This window comes from Giraffa tippelskirchi, chromosome 5 (genome assembly GCF_054371585.1).
Source record: "Giraffa tippelskirchi isolate mGirTip1 chromosome 5, T2T-mGirTip1v1.2.pri, whole genome shotgun sequence".
NCBI classification, from domain to species: domain Eukaryota; kingdom Metazoa; phylum Chordata; class Mammalia; order Artiodactyla; family Giraffidae; genus Giraffa; species Giraffa tippelskirchi.
In genome coordinates, this window is record NC_137279.1 from 184,467,063 (window position 1) to 184,495,003 (window position 27,941).

Below are 27,941 nucleotides of genomic sequence, written 5' to 3' on the forward strand. Positions count from 1 at the left end.
TGTGTCAACCAAAACCACAGCAAAATTTAGTTTTAATGTTTAAATGTGAGATTTCACAGAAAAGGAAATTCAAATGAGATTCAATGTGATCCCTATCAAATTACCAATAGCATTTTTCACAGTACTAGAACAAAAAATTTCACAATTCATATAGAAACATAAAAGACCTCGAATAGCCAAAGCAGTCTTGAGAAAGAAGAGTAGAGCTGGAGCAATCAACCTTCCTGACTTCAGATTATACTACAAAGCTACAATCATCAAGACAGTATGGTACTGGCACAAAAACAGAAACATAGACCAATGGAACAAGATACAAAGCCCAGAAATAAACCCATGCACCTATGGGTACCTTATTTTTGACAAAGAAGGCAAGAATATACAATGAGGCAAAGACAGCCTCTTCAATAAATGGTCTGGGAAAACTGAACAGCTATGTGTAACAGAATGAAATTAGAACACTTCCTAACACCACACACAAAGAGAAACTCAAAATGGATTAGAGACATAAATGTAAGACCAGAAACTATAAAACTCTGTTAAGTGAAAATAAAAAACTCCACTGAGATTTCATCTCCACAGAGATTAGTATCATCAGTTCAGTTCAGTCATTCTGTCATGTCTGATTCTTTGTGACTCCACGGACTGCAGCACACCAGGCTTCCCTGTTCATCACCAACTTGCAGAGCTTACTCAAGCTCATGTCCATGAAGTCGGTGATGCCATCCAACCACATCATTCTCTGTCATCCCCTTCTCCTCCTGCCTTCAGTCTTTGCCAGCATCAGGGTCTTTTCCAATGAGTCAGTTCTTTGCAACAAGTGGCCAACACATCATTTTTCAAATAACACTTTGAAATGATCAAAATGTTTATTAATACTTAATAATAAAGATTTGAGGATACAGGCACTCTCTTTGTTGGTGGGACTATAAGATAATACAATCCTTATAGAAAGCAATTTGCCAATATCTATGAAAAATAAAAATGTGCAGATCTTCTGACCTAGTAATTCCAGTTTAAAATTTTATTTTACAGCAACTCACTAATGTGCAACATGACCTATGTACAGGTTATTAAATGCAGCATTATCTGCAATTGAAACAGACTGGAAAGAAAATATTTATCAGTAGGGACTGCTCCAATATATCATGGTACATCCATACAATTAAATCTTATGTGGTTATTAAAAAAAGACTCAAAAACTCTATGTACTGATATATGGAACATGACAAAAATGTCATTTTAAATGAAAAAGGCAAGCTGAAGAACAGTGTGTATTGCACAGTACATTTATGACCAAGTATCTCCAGAAGGATATTTAAGAAACAGAGAATACTTGTGGCAGGGGGAAATGAGTATTTAAAAAGGGATGGATCCTTTTCACTATGTATCATTCTATGTCATGAATTCTGAACCAAGTAAATGCTACATGTTCTGATGAAAAACCATTTTTCTTAAAAAGACACACATTTGAAATAAAAACTGTAATATACAACAGAAATCAAAATTCTTTCAGGTGAATTCAAGTTAGCAAGTACTATATTTCTTTCACCTGAAGGATAAACTTTTCCACAATTCCATTGAGCCTTTCAGGTTCCATCAGTTTATCTACCAATTCCTGCTCAACAGCCATTAGGGCTAAGCCACTAAGCTTTTCTTGTCCCCTGGTACGACATAAATATGTTTTCAGACGAGATAGTGTAGAAAATGAGTTTTCAACACTTGCTGAAGTAACTGGCCAAGACAAAGCAATACATAATAGCTTTGATATGCAAGGAATATTATTGTGAAGACCATGCTGAATAAATAAATGGCCAAGATTGCTGAAGTTGATAAAATCATATTCCAGGACAAAGTTGAGCTTTGCATAGTGCCGATAAAATCTAAGTTCTGGGATAATGTCTGTGTCAAATTTATAAAATTCTCGGACATCTCTGGCTATTGCTTCATTTAAGGGTTCATTCCATTTAAGTAACAGTTCTGAAATTTGCTTCATTTTACAATAATCAAACTCTAAAAAACACAATTTTAAATTTTGCAATACAGTATCCAAGCCTTGGTAATAAATATTAACTTTGTATTGTTCTTCTGTTGAGGTAGGAAAAAACATACTGTCTGAATTGCCAGGATCTACAGTTTTCTGAATTTTTCTTCTTTTCTGAAATGAAGGTCTTTCAACTTCAAAACCTTTACAGGTTATTTTTTGACATATTTCCTCTGCTCCATCCCAGATAGTTTTGAAATAAGTATCATTTCTTTCAGATGATAAACAATCCAAAATTGCTTCTATTTTTGAAGACAAAGAAAAAATGTCTATTGTTTCACTTTGAAACTCTTTGGAAAGAATTCCTATAACACTTAGTATTCGATAAAGAAATTTCAAACAAAAGATAAATTCAAATTTGGAAACCAATGCCAACAAATCACTCAATTCATCAGTTAAACTTGTGTTTGAAGAATGGCTTGATAGAACTTCCAGTGTTTCAATGATTTCTGGAAGACCCTCAATCACAGACAGTAATGTATTATCATGGACTGTCCAACATGGTTGTGATGTGTGTTTCTTGCATGTTTTGTTCTGACTTAGCTTATAAACGTTTTGAAAATTTACCGACATTTCCCCATGAATAGTGTTGAACAAAGAGCTGAGAGTATTTAGAGCACTTCGGAGCTCTTTTACTTCTTTACAAAACCTAATCACTGCTAAATCCAAACAATGTGTGTAACAATGCAGGTATAAAGCTCTTGGCTCTTCCTTCTTAAATTCTGCTGCAATTTTATTAAATTTCCCCCTCCAATTACTGGTGCTATCATAGGCCTGTCCTCGTATTTTATTCAAATCAACTCCAATTTGCTGCAGGTAAGCTTTGATACTCCTGTGTAAGTTGGTCCCAGTCATCTCTTCAACATCTATGAAACCCAAAAATCTTTCTTTAATTAATACAGCCTTTGATGTTTTCTGTGGATATCTTACACAAACTGAGAACTGTCCTTTAGTGCCACCATCAGTTGTCTCATCACATATGACTGAAAAAGCTGAGGAGACATTGATCTCATTTACAATATCTTGCAATATTTCAGTCTTTATTATTTCAATAATATCATTTTGAATTTGTGTACTATTGTAGAAGTCAACTTGTGAACTCATAAGTCGAAATATTTCTTCTCCTTTATCTTTTGCTCGGATTTCTAACAATTCTAAAAAATTGCCTTTATTCACAGATGAAATAGACTGGTCATTTCCTCTTAATAAACATTGCTTTCCAAGAAATAAAATATTTTCAATTATAAGCTTTAGGTACTTTTTATTTCCTTCAATCTGTTTTGAATGATTAGATAAACTGTCATTAACAGCTTCATCACAAAATTGGTATTCTCTCCAAAATTGCAATGACTTCAAATGCATTTCACTTTTTTCATGCTTTCTGAATTTTTCCAGAGTTTTTTTCCAACTGGAAATTCCTTGCACTCTAAGTGACTCTCTTCCATAGTTAAATTTTTTCTGGCAGAACAACTGGCACGAATAACAGAATATTACATCCTTTTTAATACTGTTTTCTAATCGTTGAAAATTTGAACACCAAGATTTTCTAATACTTCGTGATTTACCTTTAACTTTTTGCATTTTGGATGTAGATTTTGGGTGATGTAGTCTGTCACTTTTTTTCATGGATTTCATATTGTCTGTAGCATCTTGGTTTAACATATGATCTGTTTGTTCTTCTATATTTAAGGCAACCGTATGCTGACTGACTACAGATGATGGTGGTGAAAGGCTTGGCTGTTGCACACTATTACTTGATTCACTGGGGGAAATCTTGGGAGAAAAAGACAACATTTGTTTAAACAGTTTTCCAATAGTCAATTAAAGTATCAAACATATCCATTCTAGTAACACAAAATCAATGGGTGAGTTGTAATATGAACTCCACTAGAGGGAAACATTAACAATTATTATAACTCAGTATTATTAATAATTTCAAGTCAGACTTGAGATCTGGGAACCTGAATGTGAATACCAAAAGGTGTTTACTGCTCTATGTTTTTGAGCTCCACGATCAAAACAGAAATGAATATGTTCAAATACACATATAATATGTTTAAAAAGGAAAGCTTAAAAAAGGCAGATAGCAGGCTTCCCAGGTAGCTCAGTGGTAAAGAATCTGCTTGCCAATGTAGGAGACACAGGTTCAATCCCTGGTCCAGGAAGATCCCACACACCGCAGAGCATCTAAGCCTGTGTGCCACAACTACTGAGCCAGCGCTCTAGGGCCTGGGAACCACAACTACTGAACCGCATGTGCCTAGAGCCCGTGCTCAACAAGAGAAGTCACCACAATGAGAAGCCCATGCACTGCAACTAGAGAGTAGCCCCCACTCACAGCAACTAGAGAAAAGCCCATGCAGCAACAAGGACCCAGCATAGCCAAAAATAAATAATTAAAAAAAAAAAAAGGCAGAAAACTTACATCCTCAGCGACATTTGCTGTTACTGAAGAAACTGTACCTGTTAAAGCATAAATTCAAGATCTTATACCATAATCTATAAAATAGTATCATTAACTACAATTATTTATTTCATATTAGACAACTGAAAGAAAACTTAGAATAAAGACAGATTCTATAATCAAGTATGGCAAAACAGGGTATATGTCAAATATCTTCACATCAATTTTTACCTTGTAATAGATCAGAGTTCACAATGGGCAGGGCATCATGAGGATCTGCCAGTGACACTATATTGCTTATAACTGGAGTTGCATCTTTCTTTGGAGAAGGGAGATTCGTTGAAGTATCACGTATCACTGAAACATTTATTGATAAAAATGAAAAGATTTCTTATAAACCAGGCAGAATCAACCAATCAGAAAGCACTGTTTAATAATAAGTATCTCAATGCATAACATAAATATCTAATAGCTTTAAGTATTGCTGAGTATTGGACTACTTTTTATTAGGGCTTACAGATAGCCAGGTTCTTTAGGATAACATTAATACCAACATTAAACTGATAATTTACATTTTTCATATCTTTTATGTTTGCACAGTTTCTTAGTCCTTTCGTATTATTTGCTTGAAGTTTCAAGTAAATCTTTACTGTGAAATTACCCGTGAAGAACACAAAAGAGATTCCTATAGGACCTCCTAACAGGTATCATTTCTAACCATTCCAGGATTCATCAACTTCAATATGAAGGAGCTAGGTTGGTGTCTAAGTATTGCAGAGATTTCTATAGTAAGTCCATCTGTATGATACATAAGCCCCAGGGGAATTATTCATTCGACTGTCTATGAAATGAACACTATTGGTCCTACATGAGGCTCTTTGGTGGAATACATAGTTGGCTCTGGATTATCTATCCCTTTCTATTAGTGAACATCAAAGTATTTTCAACTAGCTCTGCTTCATGTGAAAAATGTAACTTAGAGCCTTGTTTTTATAGAGCAGGGCTAAGTAGAAGATTCTGTATTCTAATACAACAATCTTTACAAATAAATATCACATCTTGTGATGAAGTGGCCTTCCTTTCATGCAAAAACATTGGAAAACCTTTCTTTGAAACAAGTTTTAGATTGTTTTGACTTTTTTTCCCCCTGCTTCCTCCCCACCCTCCCAGGCCTCAACTCCAGCCACTACCTGTTTAAGTCACCTTAATTTGGCAATGAGTCAAAGTTATAAATCAAGGGAAAGCAGTAATACTGTTCAATAGTTACTAAATCTCTGATAACTGCTAAGCAAATAATACCTGTAGAAGATTCCATCTTAGCTTTACTGTAAGCAGAGAAACAATTAATAGAGCAGAAAAGCTCTGTCTTCCCCAAGTCATTGGTAGTCTCAATCATTTCATCTGAGGGCTTCAATGATTTGCAAAGAACAGATGGAAGTGTTTTGGCTGGTTTCTGTTAAGAGAGTAAAATAACGTTCAGATTCCTGCTCTATGACATATACCCACTACCACTGCTTAATTGAAATATTATAATAACAACGAAGTCATATTTTTGCGCTTTCTTAAAAACCAGAAAAAAGGCCCTTATAGGCTGTAATGACTAAAATGAAAGGAAACTGATTAATCTATTAGATAACTATTTGTATTATTTGTTAGGCATATTAATAGCAATAACAACACATACGGCAAGCAATGAAGTGGTCATAAAAGATGTTCTTCATCCCAGGAAATCAAAACTAATTTCAAAAATGAACACAAGTCTTATGATTACAGATCCTCCCCCAATGCCAACTTGGGCATCAACCAAGGAAAGCTTTCCACTGGTGCTAAGGAGGAGTCAGAAAAAAGTGCCTAACACACATTACAAAATGCTGTGGGAATCACTGTTTTCTAGCCTAACATCATGGTAAAAATTGCAAGCATATTCTAAGAAAGCTACATATATGCAGTGAGAGGTACAGATCATAGTGCATTCTGTAAGCAGTTAAGTGTGCAAAGGTAAAGGACAGAAACTGAGAGGTTCACCACCTACTCTTTCTGATGAAATGGTTAGTTAACACTAACAATGATGAAATGAAACAGCTTTTAGGGGTACAAAATGCAAAGACAAATAATACAGATTTTCTGTGAAAGAATGTTGGCAAAGGAACAATGTAACAAAAAACAGTATAATTTTGAAAATAAATTATTTTTGTTCCTTATCAGTATGAATTTTCATATTTTGAGAAATATAACAACCCACCAATATTTAACATTAACCAACAAATAGTGATATAATTAACATATTACTCATGCGGGAAAGCCAAGACTTAATCTAATTCCTGACTACAGTTCACTAACAGTATGGGTTTTTTCCATTATCAAAATCATACAATACCTTAAATGTAGCATGGCATTGTGTTAGATGTGCCTTTTAACTCATCTAGCCGAATCAGTTGTGCCCTATCACACAGGCTGAATAAATGAGTACTCAAATATAGGTTCTTAAAATGGGAGATCTATTTATTGACTGTGAGGGGTAAAGAAAGAAAAGAAAGAATGGCATTAACTGCTTTCAGACAAAGGGTTCTATGCTCTTTGTTCTCCCATTTCTGGTCCCAAGGTAGGATACCCTCATGGTGTGGGAATTCTGCCACAGAAAACCTGTGGCTCCCAAATGACCTATTTGAATTGTGGCTTGTTGAGACTCCCATCTTCAATTGCTTGTTTTTAAGGAAGAATTTACAGGGATAGTTGTATTTCAAAACAGTATCTGAATGTGCAAGACGTGTGACAGTCCTCCTCATGAAAGGGACTCAGAACACTAATTGTGTTATCTCAATGCAGCAGAGCAGGACCAGCTTCTCTGCTCTCAGAGCCACACATCCAAGGGTCTCCTATCAGAAAGAGAGGATTATTTCTCACTGGTTTATTGCCTACGAGGATTCCTGATTCAAAAAAGCATGTGACATTCTTGACTCATCTTTCAGCCTTGCTTATGAGGTGTAAGAATTAAATATAGGGAATTAAAAATAAACACTTCTGTGGTTTGAGTCTTACTGACCAATAGACTATTGTTACTGTTGCTATCTAGTTTATAAATAAGCTTCCTTCTGCCTGCCTTTTCTTCAAGGTAAGGTGATCACTGTGAGATTCTTCAGGAAAATCTCCATGCATCTTTTATAATGAATTGTTGTGTAAAAAAGAACTATTCTTTCACCTCTTTCATTATCTTACCAACTAAAAATAATTCCAATGGTACTAAAATCTATACCCCCACATTTTCCTAAGGTGGAAACATTCACAAGCCAACTAATGGGAGTCAACTGTCCATTTTTCACTTGAATCTTATGCAATCAAATTCAAAATGAAGTGATCTTTATTCATACCTGCTTATGTGCTGTAATACTCTTTGAACTATTCAAGTAATGAGACTGTCCTTCCATTTCAAGTATATGAAACGTACTAGAACCAGTGGAACAGTAAGCTCCACAGTTCTCACAACAGTTCATGATGAGGTTGTTAGTGGAGTGAAATTTTGAAAAACAGGCATCACAGCAAAGGCTATGTTTCACGCTCTGGTATTTTACTTCGTACTGAATCTAGGATTTAAAAAAAAAGATCCAGTAAAAAAACTCTGATATTTAAGCAGAATAATGAGAATCCCTAAAGGTTAAGAAATATTGCAACTTACAGCAGTAGTCTTCTGACACATGCTGCACTTGGCTGAAACACTATTAGTACATATGGTAACAACTGGCTTTCTTTTTTCTTCATATGATGAAAGACAAGACTGACTGCAAAAAGTTTTGCTAGTGGTAGTATCTTCCAGCTGAACACTGATCACATCCTTTAGATTTAAAATGTCTCTAAAAAATAAACAACAAGGGCACCATTAAACTTTACCACAATTATTTTTTCTCTTCATAACCTAAATCACTCCCTTAAATAACTCTCTCCCCTTGCTTCATATACCTGAAGAACTGTGAAGTAGTAGGAACATAAGCCTTGAAGCAAGAAAATCTGAATTCAGTTTGATCCCTGGTTGGGGAACTCATAAGATCCCACATGCCACAGGGCAAGGCCAAAAAAAAAAAAAAAACAAAACAAAATAGAATAAAAAAAGGAGTAAGAACTAAGTAAATTACAAAAAACCACAAAAGCAAACTAAAACAAATGTGATTTTTAAAATACTGCATTATGAAATGACATTTGGACATCTGCATACCTCAGGGAATCAGTATTTTCCAAATGATGATAGTATGCAGCAAAAATCATCCGCAGGTAAAAGAACCATTCTAAGTACAAACAGACCACTAAATTTTCAGGTAACAGTACAAAAAATTCACTGATGTGGTTTCAGATTCCACATTACAACTAACATTTAAGAAACTACCATTCAAGCAGTATCAAAAAACATTTACGACTATCTCAAAAGCTATTAAAACACTCCTCCCTTTTCCAAATATTTATTTGTAACGTCAGATTTTCTTTAGCCTTCAACCAAAACAACATTTTGTAACAAACTGAATGCAGAAGCAGATATGAAAACCCAGTCAGACAGTAAAGCAGTTTGCCATACTAATAAAACAATGCTCACTAAATTTCTTAAAAGGCTGTTTTCATAAAAAAAGTTATGTCAACATGCAGTATTTATTGAGTTAATAATTAGTTAAAAATTCCTCAAGTTTAAATTTCTAACATAATATATGCATAGCTAGATGTAATCTACATAAAATAAAGATCTTTGGGTCTTCAAAAATTGTTGAGTGTAAAGGGATCCAGAAACCAGACAATCTGAGGACTGCTACTACAGGAAAAACCAAAATATCTGGCTACCTAGATCCTTCAGAATATCAATCTTTCAAGATAATAGTTTTCCAGATGAAATACTCCTGAAATCAACACTACTTTAATACCGCAATATTAACAAATTTTTAGTGTACAAATCTTCCTTATGACGGGGTTATGTCTAGATAAACCCGTTTTAAACTGAAAATATCGTAAGTTAAAAATGTACATCTAACCTATAGAACATCATAGCTTAGCCTAGTCTACTTTAAATGTGTTTAGAACACTTACTTTAACAACCTACAGATGGGTAAAATCATCCTACAAAAAGTCTACTTTATTATAAAGTGATGAATATATAACTTAATGAATATGGTACCAAACGTGAAAGAATGGTTGTAGGGGCACATCATGATTTTAAGTTTATGAGTTGTTTATCCTTGTGATCATGTGACTGACTGGAAGCTGGGGCTCACTGCTGCTACCCCCTATTGTGAGAATATCATGCTGCATATTATTGTACTAGCCCAGGGAAAGATCAAAATTCAAAATTTGAAGCAAGTTTCTACTGAATGTGTATCGCTTTAGCACCACTGTAAAGTCAAAAAATCACCACTGTAAAGTCAAAAAATCATCATGGAGAACCACTGGAAGTTGGGGACTATCTGTACTATAAGCTTTCTGCCTCCTTGCTGCTGCTGCTGCTAAGTCGCTTCAGTCGTGTCCGACTCTGTGCGACCCCATAGATGGCAGCCCACCAGGCTCCGCCATCCCTGGGATTCTCCAGGCAAGAATACTGGAGTGGGTTGCCATTGCCTTCTCCAGTGCGTGAAAGGGAAAAGTGAAAGTGAAGTCGCTCAGTCGTGTCCGACTCTTAGCGACCCCATAGACTGCAGCCTACTAGGCTCCTCCGTCCATGGGATTTTCCAGGCAAGAGTACTGGAGTGGGGTGCCATTGCCTTCTCCTTACACAGCACCAAAATAATAGGTTAGTTTTCATTATCATAACACCAGTCATTTTATTGGTTTAAGCTGTAGCTCTAAATGCAGTATCTGAGTTGTGACAAAATTTTTTCTAGGATCCACTGTGTTCCTAACAGTGTTTAGGAATTGGGCATACAAAGATGAATATAATCTGTTCCCTAATGTCCAGAGGTTCACAGTCTAACTGAAGCAATATCAATTCTTTAAGAACATTATTTTATGATAAATGTTTTGGGAGTTATGGACACTATGAAAACACAGACCATGGAACAATTATCTGGGTGGTGGGTGGGGGAAATGAGAGAAGGAATGGTATGGGAACAGATAAAGGGTACAGATATCTGAGGCAGATCTTTCAGATAGTAAGAAATCAGCCAGAGGGGAAGGAAGGCAGAAGAAACTGCACTGGCAGAAGCATAAAAGTCTAAAATGGTTACTGGCTTTTACTGCTACTAGCAGACTAGATTGCTGGCTTCTAATATACTAAGGCCTTATTTAAAAAAAAAAAAATGGGAATTGCTTGGCAGTCCAGTGGTTAGGAGCCTGAGCCAAGGGTGAAGGTTCAATTCTTGGTAGGGAAACTAAGATCCTGCAAGACATGTGGTTCAGTTCAGTTCAGTCGCTCAGCCATGTTCAACTCTTTGCGACCCCATGAACCGCAGCACGCCAGGCCTCCCTGTCCATCACCAACTCCTGGAGTTTACCCAAACTCATGTCCATTGAGTCGGTGATGCCATTCAACTATCTCATCCTCTGTCATCCCCTTCTCCTCCTGCCCTCAATCTTTCCTAGCATCAGGGTCTTTTCAAATGAGTCAGCTCTTCATATCAGGTGGCCAAAGTATTGGAGTTTCAGCCTCAACATCAGTCCTTCCAATGAACACCCAGGACTGATCTCCTTTAGGTATGGCCAAATAAATAAAGGGTCTTCTCTTCCTAACATGATTTGAAATGTCATTTTCAAAGCTATCTTTCAATTGGCTGATGAAACAGAATAAAAACTACATTGACTCTAACACAACATTGTAAATCAGCTGATCTTCAAAAAAAAACACCCTACATTGACTCAAAACAGATTTTAAATCACTGCCATTACAAAAACCTCATTGGTAACTGGTAATTAGCTAAAAATCCTGAGAACTACATATCAATACGAGACGCTAATGAATGTAGATGAACGCAGAATAAAAAGTTCTGAAAAAAGTACACGTTATTCTGAACAATGGATGGCCTCTCCTAGCCTAAGCATCACTACTTTTCCACCAAATCTATTAAGTATGTTGTATCAAAACATTTTTATTCCAAAGAAAGTAAAACTTGTTTTTTTGTTCATATTGGATTTCTTTGCCTTAAAGAACAACTTACACACTAAATCTTTCCTGCTTCAGCCTTTTCAATCTGCCTGGGAGCTCTGCTGAAGATGTTAACAGATAAACTCCAAACACAGGAACATGATACCTTAACTTCTCAGGGCCTCAGTTTCCTCAAAACCAAAAGAAAATGTTTGAACAGGATGATCTCTAAGGTCCCTTCCAGTTTTATGATTCTGCAGAGAAAGAAAGCATGCTGAAGAGAATGCCATACAGCCCACAGCAAAAAAGGAAAAGAACAAAGTACAGTGTTAAAAGATTTACAAAGCACAAGAGAAAAGGTAAGTAGAATTCCGGGGAGGAAGATGAAGCAAGGGCTAACTCCTGAAGCAGCAGCCAAATGAGGAGCTAAAGCAACCAATGTAAAGAGTTTGTGAGTTTGTTCAAAGAATAATACCGATAGTCAACATTTACTGGGTTCTTATTACATGTCTGTATTGTTCTGACCACTTAAATATATTACTGAACGATCATAATTCTTATGTACATTTAACAAGACAGATGGGAATACTAAGAAGTTCTCAACGTTGTTTGAACTTTGGCATGTAGATGAGTCACTTGGGGATAAACGCAGTTTTGATTAATAGGCCTAAGGAAACCTGAGATTCTACATTTCTAACAGGCTCCCAGATGACGTTGATAAAGCCACTCAGGGATCACATATAGTAGCAAAATGTGAGCTAAGGAAGCAAGATTCAGATCGTGGCAATTTGATTCCAAAACTAGGTACTATTTGAAAGGCATTTAATCATATTTAGTGGCAAAACTGGTGGCTCGTGTATTCTCTTGATCTGAAACAAAGACATTTAAAACGTTTAACACTAGCATTTAATGAGAAATAACAAACCAGAATTATAATACTATATGACTCTCAAAGCACTGAACCTTTATATATCTCAGTGTAGAGTTCAAAATTCTGGATGTTATGAAATCATTATTACTTCTTTTCTCCTTACCTAAATTGTCTTACATAAGTAAAAAAGTCAGCAAAGAAACCCCAATAATAGTTCACAGAAACCTTAAGACTACATACATACATGTTTACTGAAGGCCATTAAATTTTTCAAAAGAAAATTATGAAACAACTTCACTTGCCACTATAAGAGAAGCATTATAAAACTTTATGCCTTGGAAGGTCAAAAAGTAACTTATTATGATTAATTTTTTAGTAAGTTACTTCCTATACAGTTAAAGGATAAAACAGAATGGGCACACAATAACCCCAATTGTGGAGACTTTCCAATGTAAAGAAGAGGAAAATAAGTTTCGGAAGTTACATTATTTAAAGGTGAAGAGAAACACAACTCCTATTGTTTTAATTTCTGCAATTCTCTTGATAAACACACACGCAAAAACTACTTCTGAAGAATCTATTACAGGAACTAAAAGCAGAAGCAGCTTTTTAAACCCTAAACCAAGGTGATTACTTCAGGAAAAAACAAAGAAAATTACAACCAACACTCTGATCAAGATCTATGTAGGGAAGTAAAAGAGGGCATAATTTAGAATTATATACTTTGAGCAGTTTGAACAAGTTCTCTTCGGAAGAGCTGGTGAACTGACAGATGAAATGTATTCAGTGATGCACGGTGTGGAGCAGAAAAGCTCAGTAGAACCTTTCCTCTGATAAGCAGTTTGTCCCTTTTGAAAAACCTTTTTACAACCAGAACAGGAAACCTGAACAGCTGTGGCTGAAACTGAAGGAAGCATCTTATTCATGCCAGATGACGCCAGAGAAAGCTGAATGCCTGTAGTCATCTGAGGAGCTATGAACACAAAACAGGAAGGAAAAAAATTAGTATTTATATAAAATTAAGTATGCATTCTTTCACTATCTTTTCGAGGTTACTTCTCCTGGACTTGAAACCCCAAACAATCAATGCACTATTCAAGGGGATTTTAAAAAAGTAGAATAAACTGGCCATATTGGTCAGAATACATATGATTAACTTAAGTAACTCTATTACCACTGTCTGAAAACGCAGAGTTTATTTTCAGGTCATTCTCCTGAGTTTTGGGCTGTTGGACTTGACAGTACTCCTAAAATAAAAAAAAAGAGTTGAAACCAATGAAAACAATCAATCAATCAATAGAAAATGATATACTATACTCAAGTCTCTTCAGTGAATTGTATTATTGCATTGAACCATGGTATATAAGTAACTACTCCCTTTCTGGTGACCTCTGGCTGGTAACACCCATTAATTATTACAGTATTTTCTACTGTACCTAGATACGACTTTATAAATTTTTGTTAATAGTCCCTCAGCAGCTACTACAAAAAGAGGGTAGACATACCCAATAATGGTACTTATTTCCCCTTCTTGTTCTGATCACTATCAGCTAATTGTCTTCAGAAAGACCTTAAACACAAAAATTCTTAGACTGGGCTGAATGAGTCTTACAAAGTAGGATTTTTCCAGAGCATCAGGCAATCAACCTAAACTTGCTCTATGTCTTTGAATGTTCAAGGACTGATGAAGTAACAGGTTATTTTCTAGATGGACAATATTAATACTGCCCATTGTCACCCAATGGGAGTCATACCCTTACTTGGTGCTAATTTATGTTATTTCTAAACAGAATACTAGAAGTAAATTCAAAATGAAATTGGTTTTCACTGTAAATTACAACAGGTTCATACACAAACAATCTAAGGAAATTTAATAAGTCTAAAAAAGTTTAAGGATAAAAATGAATCTAATTTGGATAAACAAAGAAAAATTCTAAGTACTTAAAATGTACTAAATAATTCTATTACTTAATAGAAACAGTAGCACAAAAGCATATAACTAGTTATTTGTATTGTTTCAAGTTAAGAAAACAAATATGTGCTAACCTCAGATAGACCCATAATACCCTAAGCAATCTTTTTTATTAAACCCAATACCCACATCCAGTCCATCTTTCTCTCACATTCTTGCACATGCTTATTATGGCACTTAACCACACATTCTACATTACTTGGTCAACTGCTTTGGGGAGGGAATTAAGATTGTCAACAAATAAACTAGCATCTGCATAACTAAAAGTTATAATTAAATGCTACTATGGAACATAGAAAATAAGCTAAAATATTTACCTGAGTATTGTCTGGTTCTACCTTAATTTCATTCAGCCTCTTCACTTGTGTTGCCGCTGCCTTGTCACATTCACCATTTGTTGGTGATTCTTTCATCTTAGTATCTGATGCAAAGAAATCCTCTAGTTCCAAACTAATGGGTTTTTTCCTTGGCAAACAGTTTCCAGATTCCTAAAATAAATTATGAACTGATGAAGAGTCTGATTTTTAAAAACTCCTTCAAATATAGTAATTTTCTGGAGGCACAAAAGGTTCTTTCACACTACCTTTCCTTCATGCATTACTCCGCAATACAGCTTTGCTTTTTATACTTCTCCAGTAAATAAATCTCTATGCCTCTTCTGGCATAAAGACTAGTCTTCTCTACTTCTATTCCCTCAGGTCCCCCATTCCCCCGATTATGGGTTCCTCTCATGCTCGGTTGCTTCAGTCATGTCCAACTCTCTGTGACCCCAGGGACTGTAGCCCACTAGGCTCCTCTGTCCATAGGACTTCCCAGGCAAGAATACTGGAGTGGGTTGCCATTTCCTCCTCCAGGGGATCTTCCCGACCCAGGGATCAAACCTGCATCTCTCAGTTCCTTTCACAGAAGCATTTAAATACATTAAAAAAAAAAATCCAGTTTTAAAGCTACTGCCTTCCGTCTGACCAGTTCTTCTCGTCTTTGAAATTCTCTCCTTCCTTGACTCTTATAACTCCAACACCTATTTCTCCTCCAATCTCTTTGCCAGTCTTTTTCTCATTTACTTCACCTGCTTCTAAATATCCGTGTTCCTCTAAGCACAATTCCTCAGGACTCTTCTCACTTGCTCATGGGCACAATCTGGGATTCAAGTATCATCTATATGCTCTTTTCCCCCTATATGCCTGAGCTCTAGCCCGTGTAACCAACTACCTATTAAATATCTCCACTTGAATGACTTCCCTGGTGGCTCAGACAGTAAAGCATCTTGCTTACAATGTGGGAGACCTGGGTTCGATCCTTGGGTTGGGAAGATCCTCTGGAGAAGGAAATGGCAATCCACTCCAGTACTCTTGCCTGGAAAATCTCATGGACGGAGGAGTGTGGTAAGCTACAGTCCATGGGGTCACAAAGAGTTGGACACGACTGAGCGACTTCACTTTGTAGAACTTTTGAATGTTCCAGGCATTCCTCAAATTCAAGAGACTTAAAACTATATTCCTGGGCTTCCCTGGTGGATCAGTGGTTAAGAAATCTGCCTTGCAATGCAAGGGACACCAGTTTGATCCCTGGCCCAGGAAGATTCCACATGCTGAGGAGCAACTAAGTCTGTGCGCCACAACTACTAAGCCCATGAGCTGCAACAGGAGAAGCCACCGAAATGAAACGAGAAGCCCTTGCACGCACAACAAAGAATAGCGCCCCTTCTTCGGTACTGGAGAAAGCCTGCATGAAGCAATGAAGACCCACCGCAGCCAAAAAAAACAAACCCTTAATTCTTGTATCATTCCCGTAAGTCTGCTTTATACATGTCGCCTTTCTTGGGAAATGGCTTTATAGTATATACCCAATTTTCCAGGCCAGAAATCTAGGGATAGCCATAAATTTCTCTTCTCCCAAAGTCCTCACATCGAATCACCAAATTGGATCAAATAATTATGTCTTGAATCTATTTTCTCATTCTACTTAATGCCTCCTCCACCTCCCATCAATTCCTTTCTGGTAAATAGTGTTAAGAAAAAACAACAAGCCCAAGACTTATTTGTGTTAAGTCCCATCAAGACTTAATACCTAACTGAACTGCACTTTCAGACTCTCCAAACAGTGAAATTTTAAGCCAGTCAGTTAATTTCTTGGTCAGCACTAATGAGGTAATCTGCCCCAAACATGGTCTGAAATAGTCTATTCTTTTAGCTTCCTTATCCTACCTTCTTTTTACCTATAAAACCTTCCATCTTATATAGCTCCTTGAATATACTTCTGTTCACTAGATGGCATATTGCCAGATTTCTGAATGAAACTGATTAGCTCTTCAAATTTATTGGGTTGAATTCTTTTTTAACAGTAGCTAATATCCAAAATCAAAATATAAAAGATTGCTGTGCATTTAGCTTAAAAAAGAACTCCATTTTATAACTTTTGAGGAACTACAGGAGCCTTTTGATTGTGCAAAACAGATAGATTCGAGTCCCTGGAGAAAGAGAACCACATATGGCTTTCTTGACTTAAGAGAAACATTTTGGCCTAAACCATTTTGTGATCTAAGCCTGGCTTCAATGCTTGCCCTTCAGCAGGTCTTAGTAATTAATGATCTTATTGGTGGTGGTGGTAGCTGCTCCGTCATGTCTGACTTTCTGCAACTACATGGACTGTAGCCTGCCAGGATCCTCTATCTGTGGAATTCTCTAGGGAAGAATGCTGGAGTGGGTACCCATTCCCGTCTTCAGGGTAGCTTCCCGACCCAGGGATAGAACCCAGGTTCACAGATTCTTCACTGTTTGAGCCACCAGGGAAGTACAAAATTAATGGGTTAAACTAGATAATCTAACACTAGTGTGAGTGTGCTAAGCCACTTCAGTTCAGTTCAGTCACTCAGTCGTGTCCAACTCTTTGTGACCCCATGAATCATAGCACGCCTGGCCTTCCTGTCCATCACCAACTCCCGGAGTTTACCCAAACTCATATCCTTCGAGTCGGTGATGCCATCCAGCCATCTTATCCTCTGTTGTCCCCTTCTCCCCCTGCCCCCAATCCTTCCCAGCATCAGGGTCTTTTCCAATGAGTCACCTCTTCACATGAGGTGGCCAAAGTATTGGAGTTTCAGCTTCAACATCAGTCCTTCCAATGAATACCCAGGTCTGATCTTTAGGATGGGCTGGTTGGATCTCCCTGCAGTTCAAGGGACCCTCAAGAGTCTTCTCCAGCACCACAGTTCAAAAGCATCAATTCTTCGGCACTCAGCTTTCTTCACAGTCCAACTCTCACATCCATGCATGACTACTGAAAAACCATAGCCTTGACTAGATGAACCTTTGTTGGCAAAGTAGTCTTTGCTTTTTAATATGCTATCTAGGTTGGTCGTAACTTTCCTTCCAAGGAGTAAGCGTCTTTTGATTTCATGGCTGCAATCACCATCTGCAGTGATTTTGGAGCCCAGAAAAACAAAGTCTGACACTGTTTCCACTGTTTCCCCACCTATTTCCCATGAAGTGATGGGACCAGATGACATGCTCTTAAGTTTTCTGACTGTTGAGCTTTGTCACTTTTTCACTCTCCTCTTTCATCAAGAGGCTTTTTAGTTCTTCTTCACTTTCTGCCATAAGGGTGGTGTCATCTGCATATCTGAGGTTACTGATGTTTCTCCTGGCAATCGTGATTCCAGCTTGTGCTTCCTCCAGCCCAGCGTTTCTCATGATGTACTTTGCATATAAGTTAAATAAGCAGGGTGACAATATACAGCCTTGACATACTCCTTTTCCTATTTGGAATCAGTCTGTTCCATGTCCAGTTCTAACTGTTGCTTTCTGACCTGCATACAGGTTTCTCAAGAGGCAGGTCAGGTGGTCTGGTATTTCCATCTCTTGAAAAATTTTCCAGTTTATTGTGATCCACACAGTCAAAGGCTTTGGCATAGTCAATAAAGCAGAAATAGATGTGTTTCTGGAACTCTCTTGCTTTTTCGATGATCCAGTGGATGTTGGCAATTTGATCTCTGGTTCTTCTGCCTTTTCTAAAACCAGTTTGAACATCTGGAAGTTCACGGTTCACGTACTGTTGAAGCCTGGCTTGGAGAATGTTGAGCAGTACTTTACTAGTGTGTGAGATGAGTGCAATTGTGCAGTAGTTTGAGCATTCTTTGGCATTGCCTTTCTTTGGGACTGGAATGAAAACTGACCTTTTCCAGTCCTGTGGCCACTGCTGAGTTTTCCAAATTTGCTGCCATATTGAGGGCAGCACTTTCACAGCATCATCTTTCAGGATTTGAAATAGCTCAACTGGAATTCCATCACCTCCACTAGCTTTGTTCGTAGTGATGCTTTCTAAGGCCCACTTGACTTCACATTCCAGGATGTCTGGCTCTAGGTGAGTGATCACACCATCGTGATTATCTGGGTCATGAAGATCTTTTTTGTACAGTTCTTCTGTGTATTCTTGCCACCTCTTCTTAATATCTTCTGCTTCTGTTATGTCGATACCATTTCTGTCCTTTATTGAGCCCATCTTTGCATGAAATGTTCCCTTGGTATCTCTAATTTTCTTGAAGAGATCTCCGGTCTTTCCCATTCTGTTGTTTTCCTCTATTTCTTTGCATTGATCGCTGAGGAAGGCTTTCCTATCTCTCCTTGCTATTCTTTGGAACTCTGCATTCAAATGGGAATATCCTTCCTTTTCTCCTTTGCTTTTCACTTTTCTTCTTTTCACAGCTATTTGTAAGGCTTCCTCAGACAGCCATTTTGCTTTTTTGCATTTCTTTACCATGGGAATGGTCTTGATCCCTGTCTCCTGTACAATGTCGTGAACCTCCGTCCATAGCTCATCAGGCACTCTATCAGATCTAGTCCCTTAAATCTATTTCTCACTTCCACTGTATAATCATAAGAGATTTGATTTAGGTCATACCTGAATGGTCTAGTGGTTTTCCCTACTTTCTTCAATTTAAGTCTGAATTTGGCAATAAGGAGTTCATGATCTGAGCCACAGTCTGCTCCTGGTCTTGTTTTTGCTGACTGTATAGAGCTTCTCTATCTTTGGCTGCAAAAATATAATCAATCTGATTATGGTGCTGACCATCTAGTGATGTCCATGTGTCGAGTCTTCTCTTGTGTTGTTGGAAGAGGGTGTTTGCTATGACCAGTGCGTTCTCTTGGCAGAACTCTATTAGCCTTTGCCCTGCTTCATTCTGTACTCCAAGGCCAAATTTGCCTGTTACTCCATGTGGTTCCTGACTTCCTACTTTTGCATTCCAGTCCCCAGTACTGAAAAGGACATCTTTTTTGGATGTTAGTTCTAGAAGGTCTTGTAGATCTTCATAGAACTGTTCAACCTCACTTTCCTCAGCATTACAGGTCAGGGCATAGATTTGGATTACTGTGATATCAAATGGCTTGCCTTGGAAACGAACAGAGATCATTCTGTCATTTTTGAGATTGCATCCAAGTACTGCATTTCGGACTCTTCTGTTGACCATGATGACTACTCCATTTCTTCTAAGGGATTCCTGCCTACAGTAGTAGATATAACGGTCATCTGAGTTAAATTCATCCATTCCAGTCCATCTTAGTTCGCTGATTCCTAGAACGTCGATGTTCCCTCTTATCATCTCCTGTTTGACCACTTCCAATTTGCCTTGATTCATGGACCTAACATTCCAGGTTCCTATGCAATATTGCTCTTTACAGCATCGGACTTTGCTTCTATCACCAGTCCCGTCAACAACTGGGTGTGGTTTTTGTTTGGGGTCCATTCCTTCCTTCTTTCTGGAGTTATTTCTCCACTGATCTCCAGTAGCATATTGGGCACCTACTGACCTGGGGAGTTCATCTTTCAGTGTCCTATCTTTTTGCCTTTTCATACTGATCACGGGGTTCTCAAGGCAAGAATACTGAAGTGGCTTGCCACTCCCTTCTCCAGTGGACCACATTCTGTCAGACCTCTCCACCATGACCCATCCATCTTGGGTGGCCCCACACGGCATGGCTTAGTTTCACTGAGTTAGACAAGGCTGTGGTCCATGTAATCAGATTGTCTAGTTGTCTATGATTGTGGTTTTAGTCTGTCTGCCCTCTGATGTCCTCAGTGCCTACCGTCTTACTTGGTTTTCTCTTTCCTTGGATGTGGGGTATCTCTTCACGGCTGCTCCAGGAAAGCGCAGCCGCTGCTCCTTACCTTGGATCACTTCAGCTGTGTCCTACTCTGTGACTCTATGGACTGTAGCCCACCAGGCTTCTCTGTCCATGGGATTTCCCAGGAAAGGATACTGGAGTGGGTTGCCATGCCCTTCTCCAGGGGATCTTCCCAACCCAAGGATCAAACCCACATCTCTTATGTTTCCTGCATTGGCAGGCGGGTTCTTTACCACAAGTGCCACTTGAGGGAATGCTGAAACAAGGGAGGAGCAGTCAAGAAACAACACTGCTGCAATGGGGGGCAGGGTCCTGGTTCCTCAAGGGAATAAAATCTTTGAGGTCCGCAGGAACTAAGGCTCCCTCCCAGTTGGAGGGTGGGAAGATGATGTTGACCCTCTAGACTTCAATCAACTAAATCTTGGGCTCTGTTGACCTTTGTTCCAATTCTATGCTGAATTCTTCTGTGTTCAAGCCCCTTCGTGAATATGCATGTATCCTTAGTTTAAAGAAGAAGGAAATGGCAACCCACTCCAGTACTCTTGCCTGGAAAATCCCATGGACGGAGGCTGGTAGGCTACAGTCCATGGGGTCGCAAAGAGTCGGTCACGACTGAGCGACTTCACTTTCTTTCTTTCACTTTAGTTTAAAACTTTCCCAGTTTTGCTGTTGGGGAGACAATGCTTTGGGTAAGATCCCCAGTGTTCTCCTTACTTGCTGCATATATATATGTGCCCAGTCTCATCTGATTGTTTGCTACTCCATGGACTGTAGCCCTCCGGGCTTTTCTGTCCATGGGCTTTCCCAGGCAAGAATACTGGAGTAGGTTGCCATTTCCTTCTCCAGGGGATCTTCCCAACCCAGGGATCAAACTTCCACCTCCTGCACTGGCAGGTGGATTCTTTCCCACTGAGCCACCAGGGAAGTAAGTAATAATAAATATTTCCTTCTCCCAATATTTGGCATGGTTGTGTCTATTGCTTGACAACCACCAAGAGGTAAACCCAGTTTTCAGGTAACATTGTTCAGTCCCAAAGCCTCTATTTTCAAGGACAGACTGGTTTCTTGTATTCTCCTTTTTTCCTTGCATGCTAAGTAGCTTCAGTCGTGTCCAACTCTTTGCGACTCTATCGACTAGACTGTAGCCCACCAGGCTCCCCTGTCCATGGGATTCTCCAGGCAAGAATACTGGAGTGGGTAGCCATGCCCTCTGCCAGGGGATCTTCCTAACCCAGGCACTGAAGCTGTGTCTCTCTCCCTTTTTGAACCTGCAACTCTTACATCTCCTGCGTTGGCAGGCGGGTTTTTGGCCTATTTTCCATTTTTCTTGCAGCTGCCACCTCCAATTCTAAATCCTCTGGAACTCTTTCCCTTCCTAATCTTCACTGCAGAGGACAAGTCTCCTGGGTTCCTTTTCTTATACCACCTCCATGAGAAAAGGAGATTCTTTTTGCTTTACAATGATGATTACGGAGGGCAGGAGATAAGTAAACCAGATATGGTTAAGTTCAAGTTCTTACTGGAGTAATTCCAGGTCTATGGTTTTATACTGAGTTAGTATGTTGAAAACCCCCAAATTCTGTCACTGTCTTTTATTTTTGAGGTTGGAACTCAACCACCAACCTCACCCTGATCTTTAAGTCAGCTTTTATTGTAATCTCCTATCTCTAGGCAGAAAGTTAAATAAGGCCTCACTGTGAAGTGCAATAAAAACTCATACAGCCTCTGCTTAGTCCATTTGAGCATTATATACAATCAGTAAAGTAAAACTCGCTGGAAATTAACTACTAGATTGTAGATCCCCCTTCACATGAAAGTAAATATGCTATATTAACTTTAAAGATCAATTAAAAATAGAATATCAAGGAAGTCCTTCAAACATGTCAGTCATCACACAGGCAAAGAATAGAAAATACCTTGAAAATGTAACTAATCTAAAACATTTCTGAGACAGAAAAAAAATGGTACATAACACTTCTTTAGCTACTAAAAAAACAGAGCAAAAGACATATATGAATAACAAATTCATTACTTCTTTTCTCAAAAAGATGAACAAAGGAGTAACAAGTTCCAGAGACCTCTTTTTAACATAATCCCATCCATCTTCCCAAACTGGAGCTAAACCACATATACAATGGAGACTATTAATAGTCACAGAATAAATGTGGCACATCTTCCTGCTAGTTAATTAAGAAAATTTTAATTTAAACCAAAGAGGGATAGATTATGAAGCAGAAAACTCACATTATTTTTAAAGGAAAACATGATATCAGAAAGAGAGTAAAAAGGACTTCCCTGGTGGTGCAACAGATAAGAATCTGCCTGCCAATGCAGGGGACATGGGTCCAATCCCTGGTCCGGGATGATTCTACATGCTGAGGAGCAATGGGGCCCATGAGCTGCAACTACTGAGCCTGTGTGCTGCCAAAAGAGAAGCCACCGCAAAGAGAAGGCTGTGCACCACAACAGAAGAGCAGACCCCGCTTACCACTACTGGAGAGACTCTGGGTGAAGCAACCAAGACCCAGTGCTGCCAAAAGTTAAAAATACATAATAAAATTACATAAAAAAAAAAAAGTAAAAAAAAAAAAAAAATCCCATTTGATATGATGTCAATCCCTTCACAAAACTCTAAGGAATAAATTTGACCAAGGAAGTGAAAGACCTATACACTGAAAACTATATAACACTGATAAAAGAAACTGAATATGATTCAAAGAAATGGAAAGATATCTCATGATCTTAGATTTGAAGAATACTGTTAAAATAGCCATACTACCTAAAGCAAACTATAAATTTAATGTAATCCCTATGAAAATACCCATGATACTTTTCAAAGAACTAGAACAAATAATCTTAAAATTTATACAGAACCATACACACAAAGAACAACGTTGGAAGCGTAATACTTACAGACTTTGGACTACATTACAAAGCTGCAGTGATCAAAACAGCATGGTACCGGCACAAAACATACACATAGCTCAGTGGAACAGAATCACCCCACACATATGGTCAATTGATCTATGACAAAGGAGGTGAGAAAATACAGCGGAGAAAAGACGGTCTTTTCAGCGAGTGGTGTCAGGAAAGCTGGAGGGCTGTATGGTAATAGTGAAATTAGAACACTCCCTCACTCCATGTACAAAAGTAAACTCAAAATGGTTTGAAGACCTAATTATAAGATGCCATAAAACTCCTAGAAGGGAACACAAGCAAAACATCTTGGACATAAATCCTAACAATATTTTCTTAGATCAGTCTCCCAAGGCCAAAAAAAAGCAAAAATAAACAAATGGGACCTAATCAAACTAAAGAACTTTTCAACAGCAAAGGGAATAATCAATAAAAAGAAAGGACAACATACAGAATGAGAAAATATTTCCAAGTGATGGCTTAATTTCCAAAATATACAAACAGCTCATACAATTCAATATCAAAAGACATCAAATAACCCAACTAAAAAATGGGCAGAAGACTTAGCCATTTCTCCGAAGAAGTCACACAGATGGTCAATAGGCACATGAAAAGATGCTTAACATTATTAGAGAAATGCAAATCAAAACTACAAAGAGGTGTCAGTTTATTGCAGTCAGAATGATTATCATCAAAAAGTATAGAAATAATAAATGCAGGACAGGGTGCAGAGAAGAGGGAACCTTCCTACACTCTGGTGGGAATGTAAATTGGTGCAACCGCTATGGAAGACAGTATGGAAGTTTCTTAAAAAACTAAAAATAGAGCTTCCATATAATCCAGGAATTTCACTTCCAGGCATATATAAGCAAAAGATGAACACTCTAAATCAGAAAAATACATGCTTCACAGCAGCATTATTTACAACAGCCAAAATACAGAAACAACCCAAATGCCCATGAACAGACAACTGGCTTAAGAAGATGTGGTACATACACACAATGGAATATTCTGCCTTAAAAAAGAATGAACCACAGCCATCTGTAGCAACAGTAGTGAATATTATACTAAGTGAAGTAAGTTAGACAAAGACAAATATATCACTTATAAGTGGAACCTAAAAAATAATACAAATAATCTACACACAAAACAGAAACAAACTCACCGACACAGAAAATAAGCTTAATAGGTTGCTAAAAGGGAAAGAGGGGGAGGAGGGATAAATTAGGAGGATGGGATTAACAAATACAAACCTCTATACATAAAACAGGCTTCCCTGGTGGCTCAGATAGTAAAGAATCTGCCTGCAATGCAGGAGACCTGGGTTTGATCCGTGGGTTGGGAAGATCCCCTGGTGAAGGAAATGGCAACCCACTCCAGTATTCTCGCCTGGAGAATCCCATGAACAGAGGAGCCTGGCAGGTTACAATCCATGGGGTCACAAAGAGTTGGACACAACTGAGTGACCAACACTTTCTTTCATACATAAAACAAGGATTTACTTTATATATAGTACAGTAAACATACATACAGCCAATATCTTATAGTAATCTATAATGGAAAATAATATAAGTTATGGAAATATATGTGTGTGTGTATATATATATATATATATATATATATATATATATATATATAACTGAATCACTCTGGTAAACACCTGAAATTAACACAATACTGTGACAACTTCGATGAAACAAACAAAAACCCATGAGACTGCAAAGAATTTGCAAGCTATTAGAAGTTACTTCCAGATACATAAACAGACCTCCAGAGGGAATGTATACAGTTCCCTCCTGGAAATGACAATACTGCATATATAAACCTGTTGATGAAAAATTAAACAATTGTCAGTCTAAGAGAGAGGATTTTATTTGAGCCAACCTGAGGATTATAAACTGGAAAGTCTCTCAGCAAGCGCTGAGGACAGTTTCATCTGTTAGGAGATGAAGGCACCATCACATTCATTTTCAAGACAAAGGATCATATGTCAAAATAACATACTGACACTTTACATAAAGGTCATCAAAGATACAAAGTCTAGATAAGCATGTAGAAAGTGAGCAGTAAGTCATGATTCCTCACTGAGTTTGGAAAGAATGCTCATCTTTTAGGAAATTCCATTGCTAGAGGGGGGAAAATAATTGGCATTATACTAATAATTATATTATTGGCTATTATATATATTGGCATTATAATAAATGCCAGAAGGCATTCCCATTTTTGAGGAGGTCTGGTTAATGTATAATGCAGATGAACACTACACACCAAAGGGGGAGAGAGGAGGCCCAAAAGGACACAGAAGATAATTCTTAAATTTTCTTCTTTCCTTAAGATATAAACTTCATTAAACCTGATGCTTCAAACTGAGTCACTTTAATCTTTTCATTCCTCCCCACTATACTTCTGCTCTTACTCTTCTCCTACTTGCAAAGTCATTTTTTGCCTATTCAAATTCTACTCACCTTCTAAACCAACTCAGCTCTGGATTTCATCAAATCGGGGAGAATTAAAAATAAGATATGCCCAGACAAGATAAATTGAGGCCTATCAGAATAGCTTCTAGCATGCTAAAACCCTGCCACTGGGAACAATTATAAAATTAAGACTACCCCTGAGGACACTTTCCAGAATAAAGCAGTCTTATCTCTTACGAATTGTGACCTTTACTTCTAGGGTTTGGTCCCCCCACCCCGGAATCTCAACTGAAAGTCCACATCTTTACCAAGTCCCCTCTACCTTAGCTGGGCTTAAATTTCAACTGTTCCTAGCTTTACAAAGCTACTCTAATCTATTTTTAGGTGTTTATCCTCCCAACTGCTGTTTTCTGCTAGGTTTTTTTGAGTCTTGCTTTGTAGATGTGCAGTTCAGGAGTTAGCTAAAAAAGTGGAAAGTGAAAGTGTTAGTTGCTCAGTCCTGTCCAACTCTTTGCGACCTCATGGTCTGTCCATGGAATTCTCTAGGCAAAAGTACTGGAGTGGGTAGCCATTCCCTTCTCCAGGGGATCTTCCCGACCCAGCGATTGAACCCAGGTCTCCTGCATTCCAGGCAGATTCTTTACCATCTGAGCTACCAGGGAAGCCCAAAGAGTGGAGGAGGGGAATATTTGTCTGCAACTTTGGGGGCTTATGTTTCAGAGGTTCTTTCTTCCCAGATTGTACCACTTGAGTTTCAACTGCTTAGGCAACCCAAAATTCCTGTCACCTTAACTCACTATGCTGTAAGAAGATACTGTTTGAGATAAAATGCAAGAGTGCTAGAGAAAGGAAATAAAGTTAGAAGGGCAGATGTGAGTCACATCAGCAAAGTACCTGAATACAAAAACCTTGCACTTAAGCTTTTGGGGTTCAGCAACCATTTCATTCATAGTTCTTTTAAGTAAAAATTTACTTAAAAAAAAAAAACCTAATAAAATCCTAAGATACACTCAACTGTGTTACACACCAAATGTTAGGTATTTTGGAGACCTCCAAAGCATTAACTTGTGCTAAATTACAGAGACCTATAGAAAATAATTTTTCCATGCAGGTGAATACAGTTGATGTATCACTAATAAGGAAGATTACAGCTTTGGACCTATCCTTTTTGGGTTCTGAACTGTATATGTCCACTCACAGAAAATCCTAGACGTAAATTCACTATTTAGCAAAGCAATCTACTCCTCTAAGTAATACTTTTGATTTAAGACTAAGATTTTAGACAGGCAAAGTGCTGAGTCCTGATTCCATCAGGACTAACTGTAATATAATTCGTGTTATACATTTTGGGGGCGTCTTGTCATATATTTGTGATGAGAAATACAAGCTATCGTCAGATGTTATTAGTGATTCAACCCTTAGAGAACTCTTCACTTACCTACTTTTGAGCTTTCGGTTCAGTTTAATTGAAAAGTATCAAGCTGCAACCTGAGAAAGTTCAAAACGTAACCATCCATGAAATCAAGTTACTTTCAATCTTGTACACCAAAGCAAAATACTGAAATAAAATGATAAAGACCACACCTTCATCTAATTCCAATTTCAAATCCGAATTAATCACGAAATTCTTATAATTTGAAAATCTCTCTTAGCAAACATCCCGTGTGCAACTCTATTTGCAAAAGGAGTGTCAAGATTTTTTAAGTTTGAAAAAATAATTGCTTAACGAGGGAGAGCCACAGGTGTGATCTAACGAAATGTTTTAGAAACGGAGGCCGCAGAGAGATACCCAAGGCTGAAAAGCGGTTACGGCGCAGGGGTAGTAGGCGGCAAGAAACGCGGAAAGTGGGGGCAAAGACGCCCCCTCTAAGGACAAGGTTAAAGGAGACGACAAACACTAGCCAGGGGGACTGACCCTGAATTCTCGACCCCCACATGGCGGCCACCGGCAAAGCTGGGTTCCTAGAACCCCGGCTCTCCCGGACACTTCATCCTCCCTCTGACCGGCGAAACTCTCCGCCCGCCTCTGGTAAAGCACATGAATAAAGATCAACGCCACAATCGCTTAAGGAGGCTTACTAATTTCTTTCAGGAACGCCCGCCACGCGAGGTTTCTAAAAGCAGTTTCGACGCAAAACGGTCGCTTAGGTCCC

The 27,941-nt window shown here is 38.1% G+C and overlaps 1 protein-coding gene and 1 pseudogene across 29 annotated transcripts; both read right to left on the reverse strand.

Annotated features, from left to right (window-relative positions):
* Positions 1-847: 847 nt before the first annotated feature.
* On the reverse strand, positions 848-27,941 carry ZMYM1 (zinc finger MYM-type containing 1). 28 transcript variants are annotated; one of them, XM_081489023.1, is made up of 12 exons: positions 27,868-27,941; positions 27,227-27,276; positions 14,651-14,821; positions 13,536-13,608; positions 13,085-13,334; positions 8,119-8,293; positions 7,814-8,026; positions 5,745-5,898; positions 4,677-4,802; positions 4,467-4,504; positions 3,607-3,814; positions 848-2,283 (listed from the first exon to the last, which is right to left on the reverse strand). In XM_081489023.1, exons 3-12 carry the CDS (start codon positions 14,744-14,746, stop codon positions 1,535-1,537), a joined length of 2,082 nt encoding a protein of 693 aa, XP_081345149.1. In that variant the 5' UTR covers positions 14,747-14,821; positions 27,227-27,276; positions 27,868-27,941; the 3' UTR covers positions 848-1,534. The 28 variants fall into 28 exon arrangements, with proteins under 28 accessions (XP_081345149.1, XP_081345142.1, XP_081345137.1 ...); XM_081489016.1 differs by adding an exon at positions 11,564-11,681 and having other exon boundaries at positions 848-3,814; XM_081489011.1 differs by adding an exon at positions 11,564-11,744 and having other exon boundaries at positions 848-3,814.
* On the reverse strand, positions 18,914-20,307 carry LOC145505871 (protein CFDP2 pseudogene; annotated as a pseudogene). The gene is made up of 2 exons (XR_014053328.1): positions 19,020-20,307; positions 18,914-18,958 (listed from the first exon to the last, which is right to left on the reverse strand). The product of XR_014053328.1 is annotated as a protein CFDP2 pseudogene (transcript).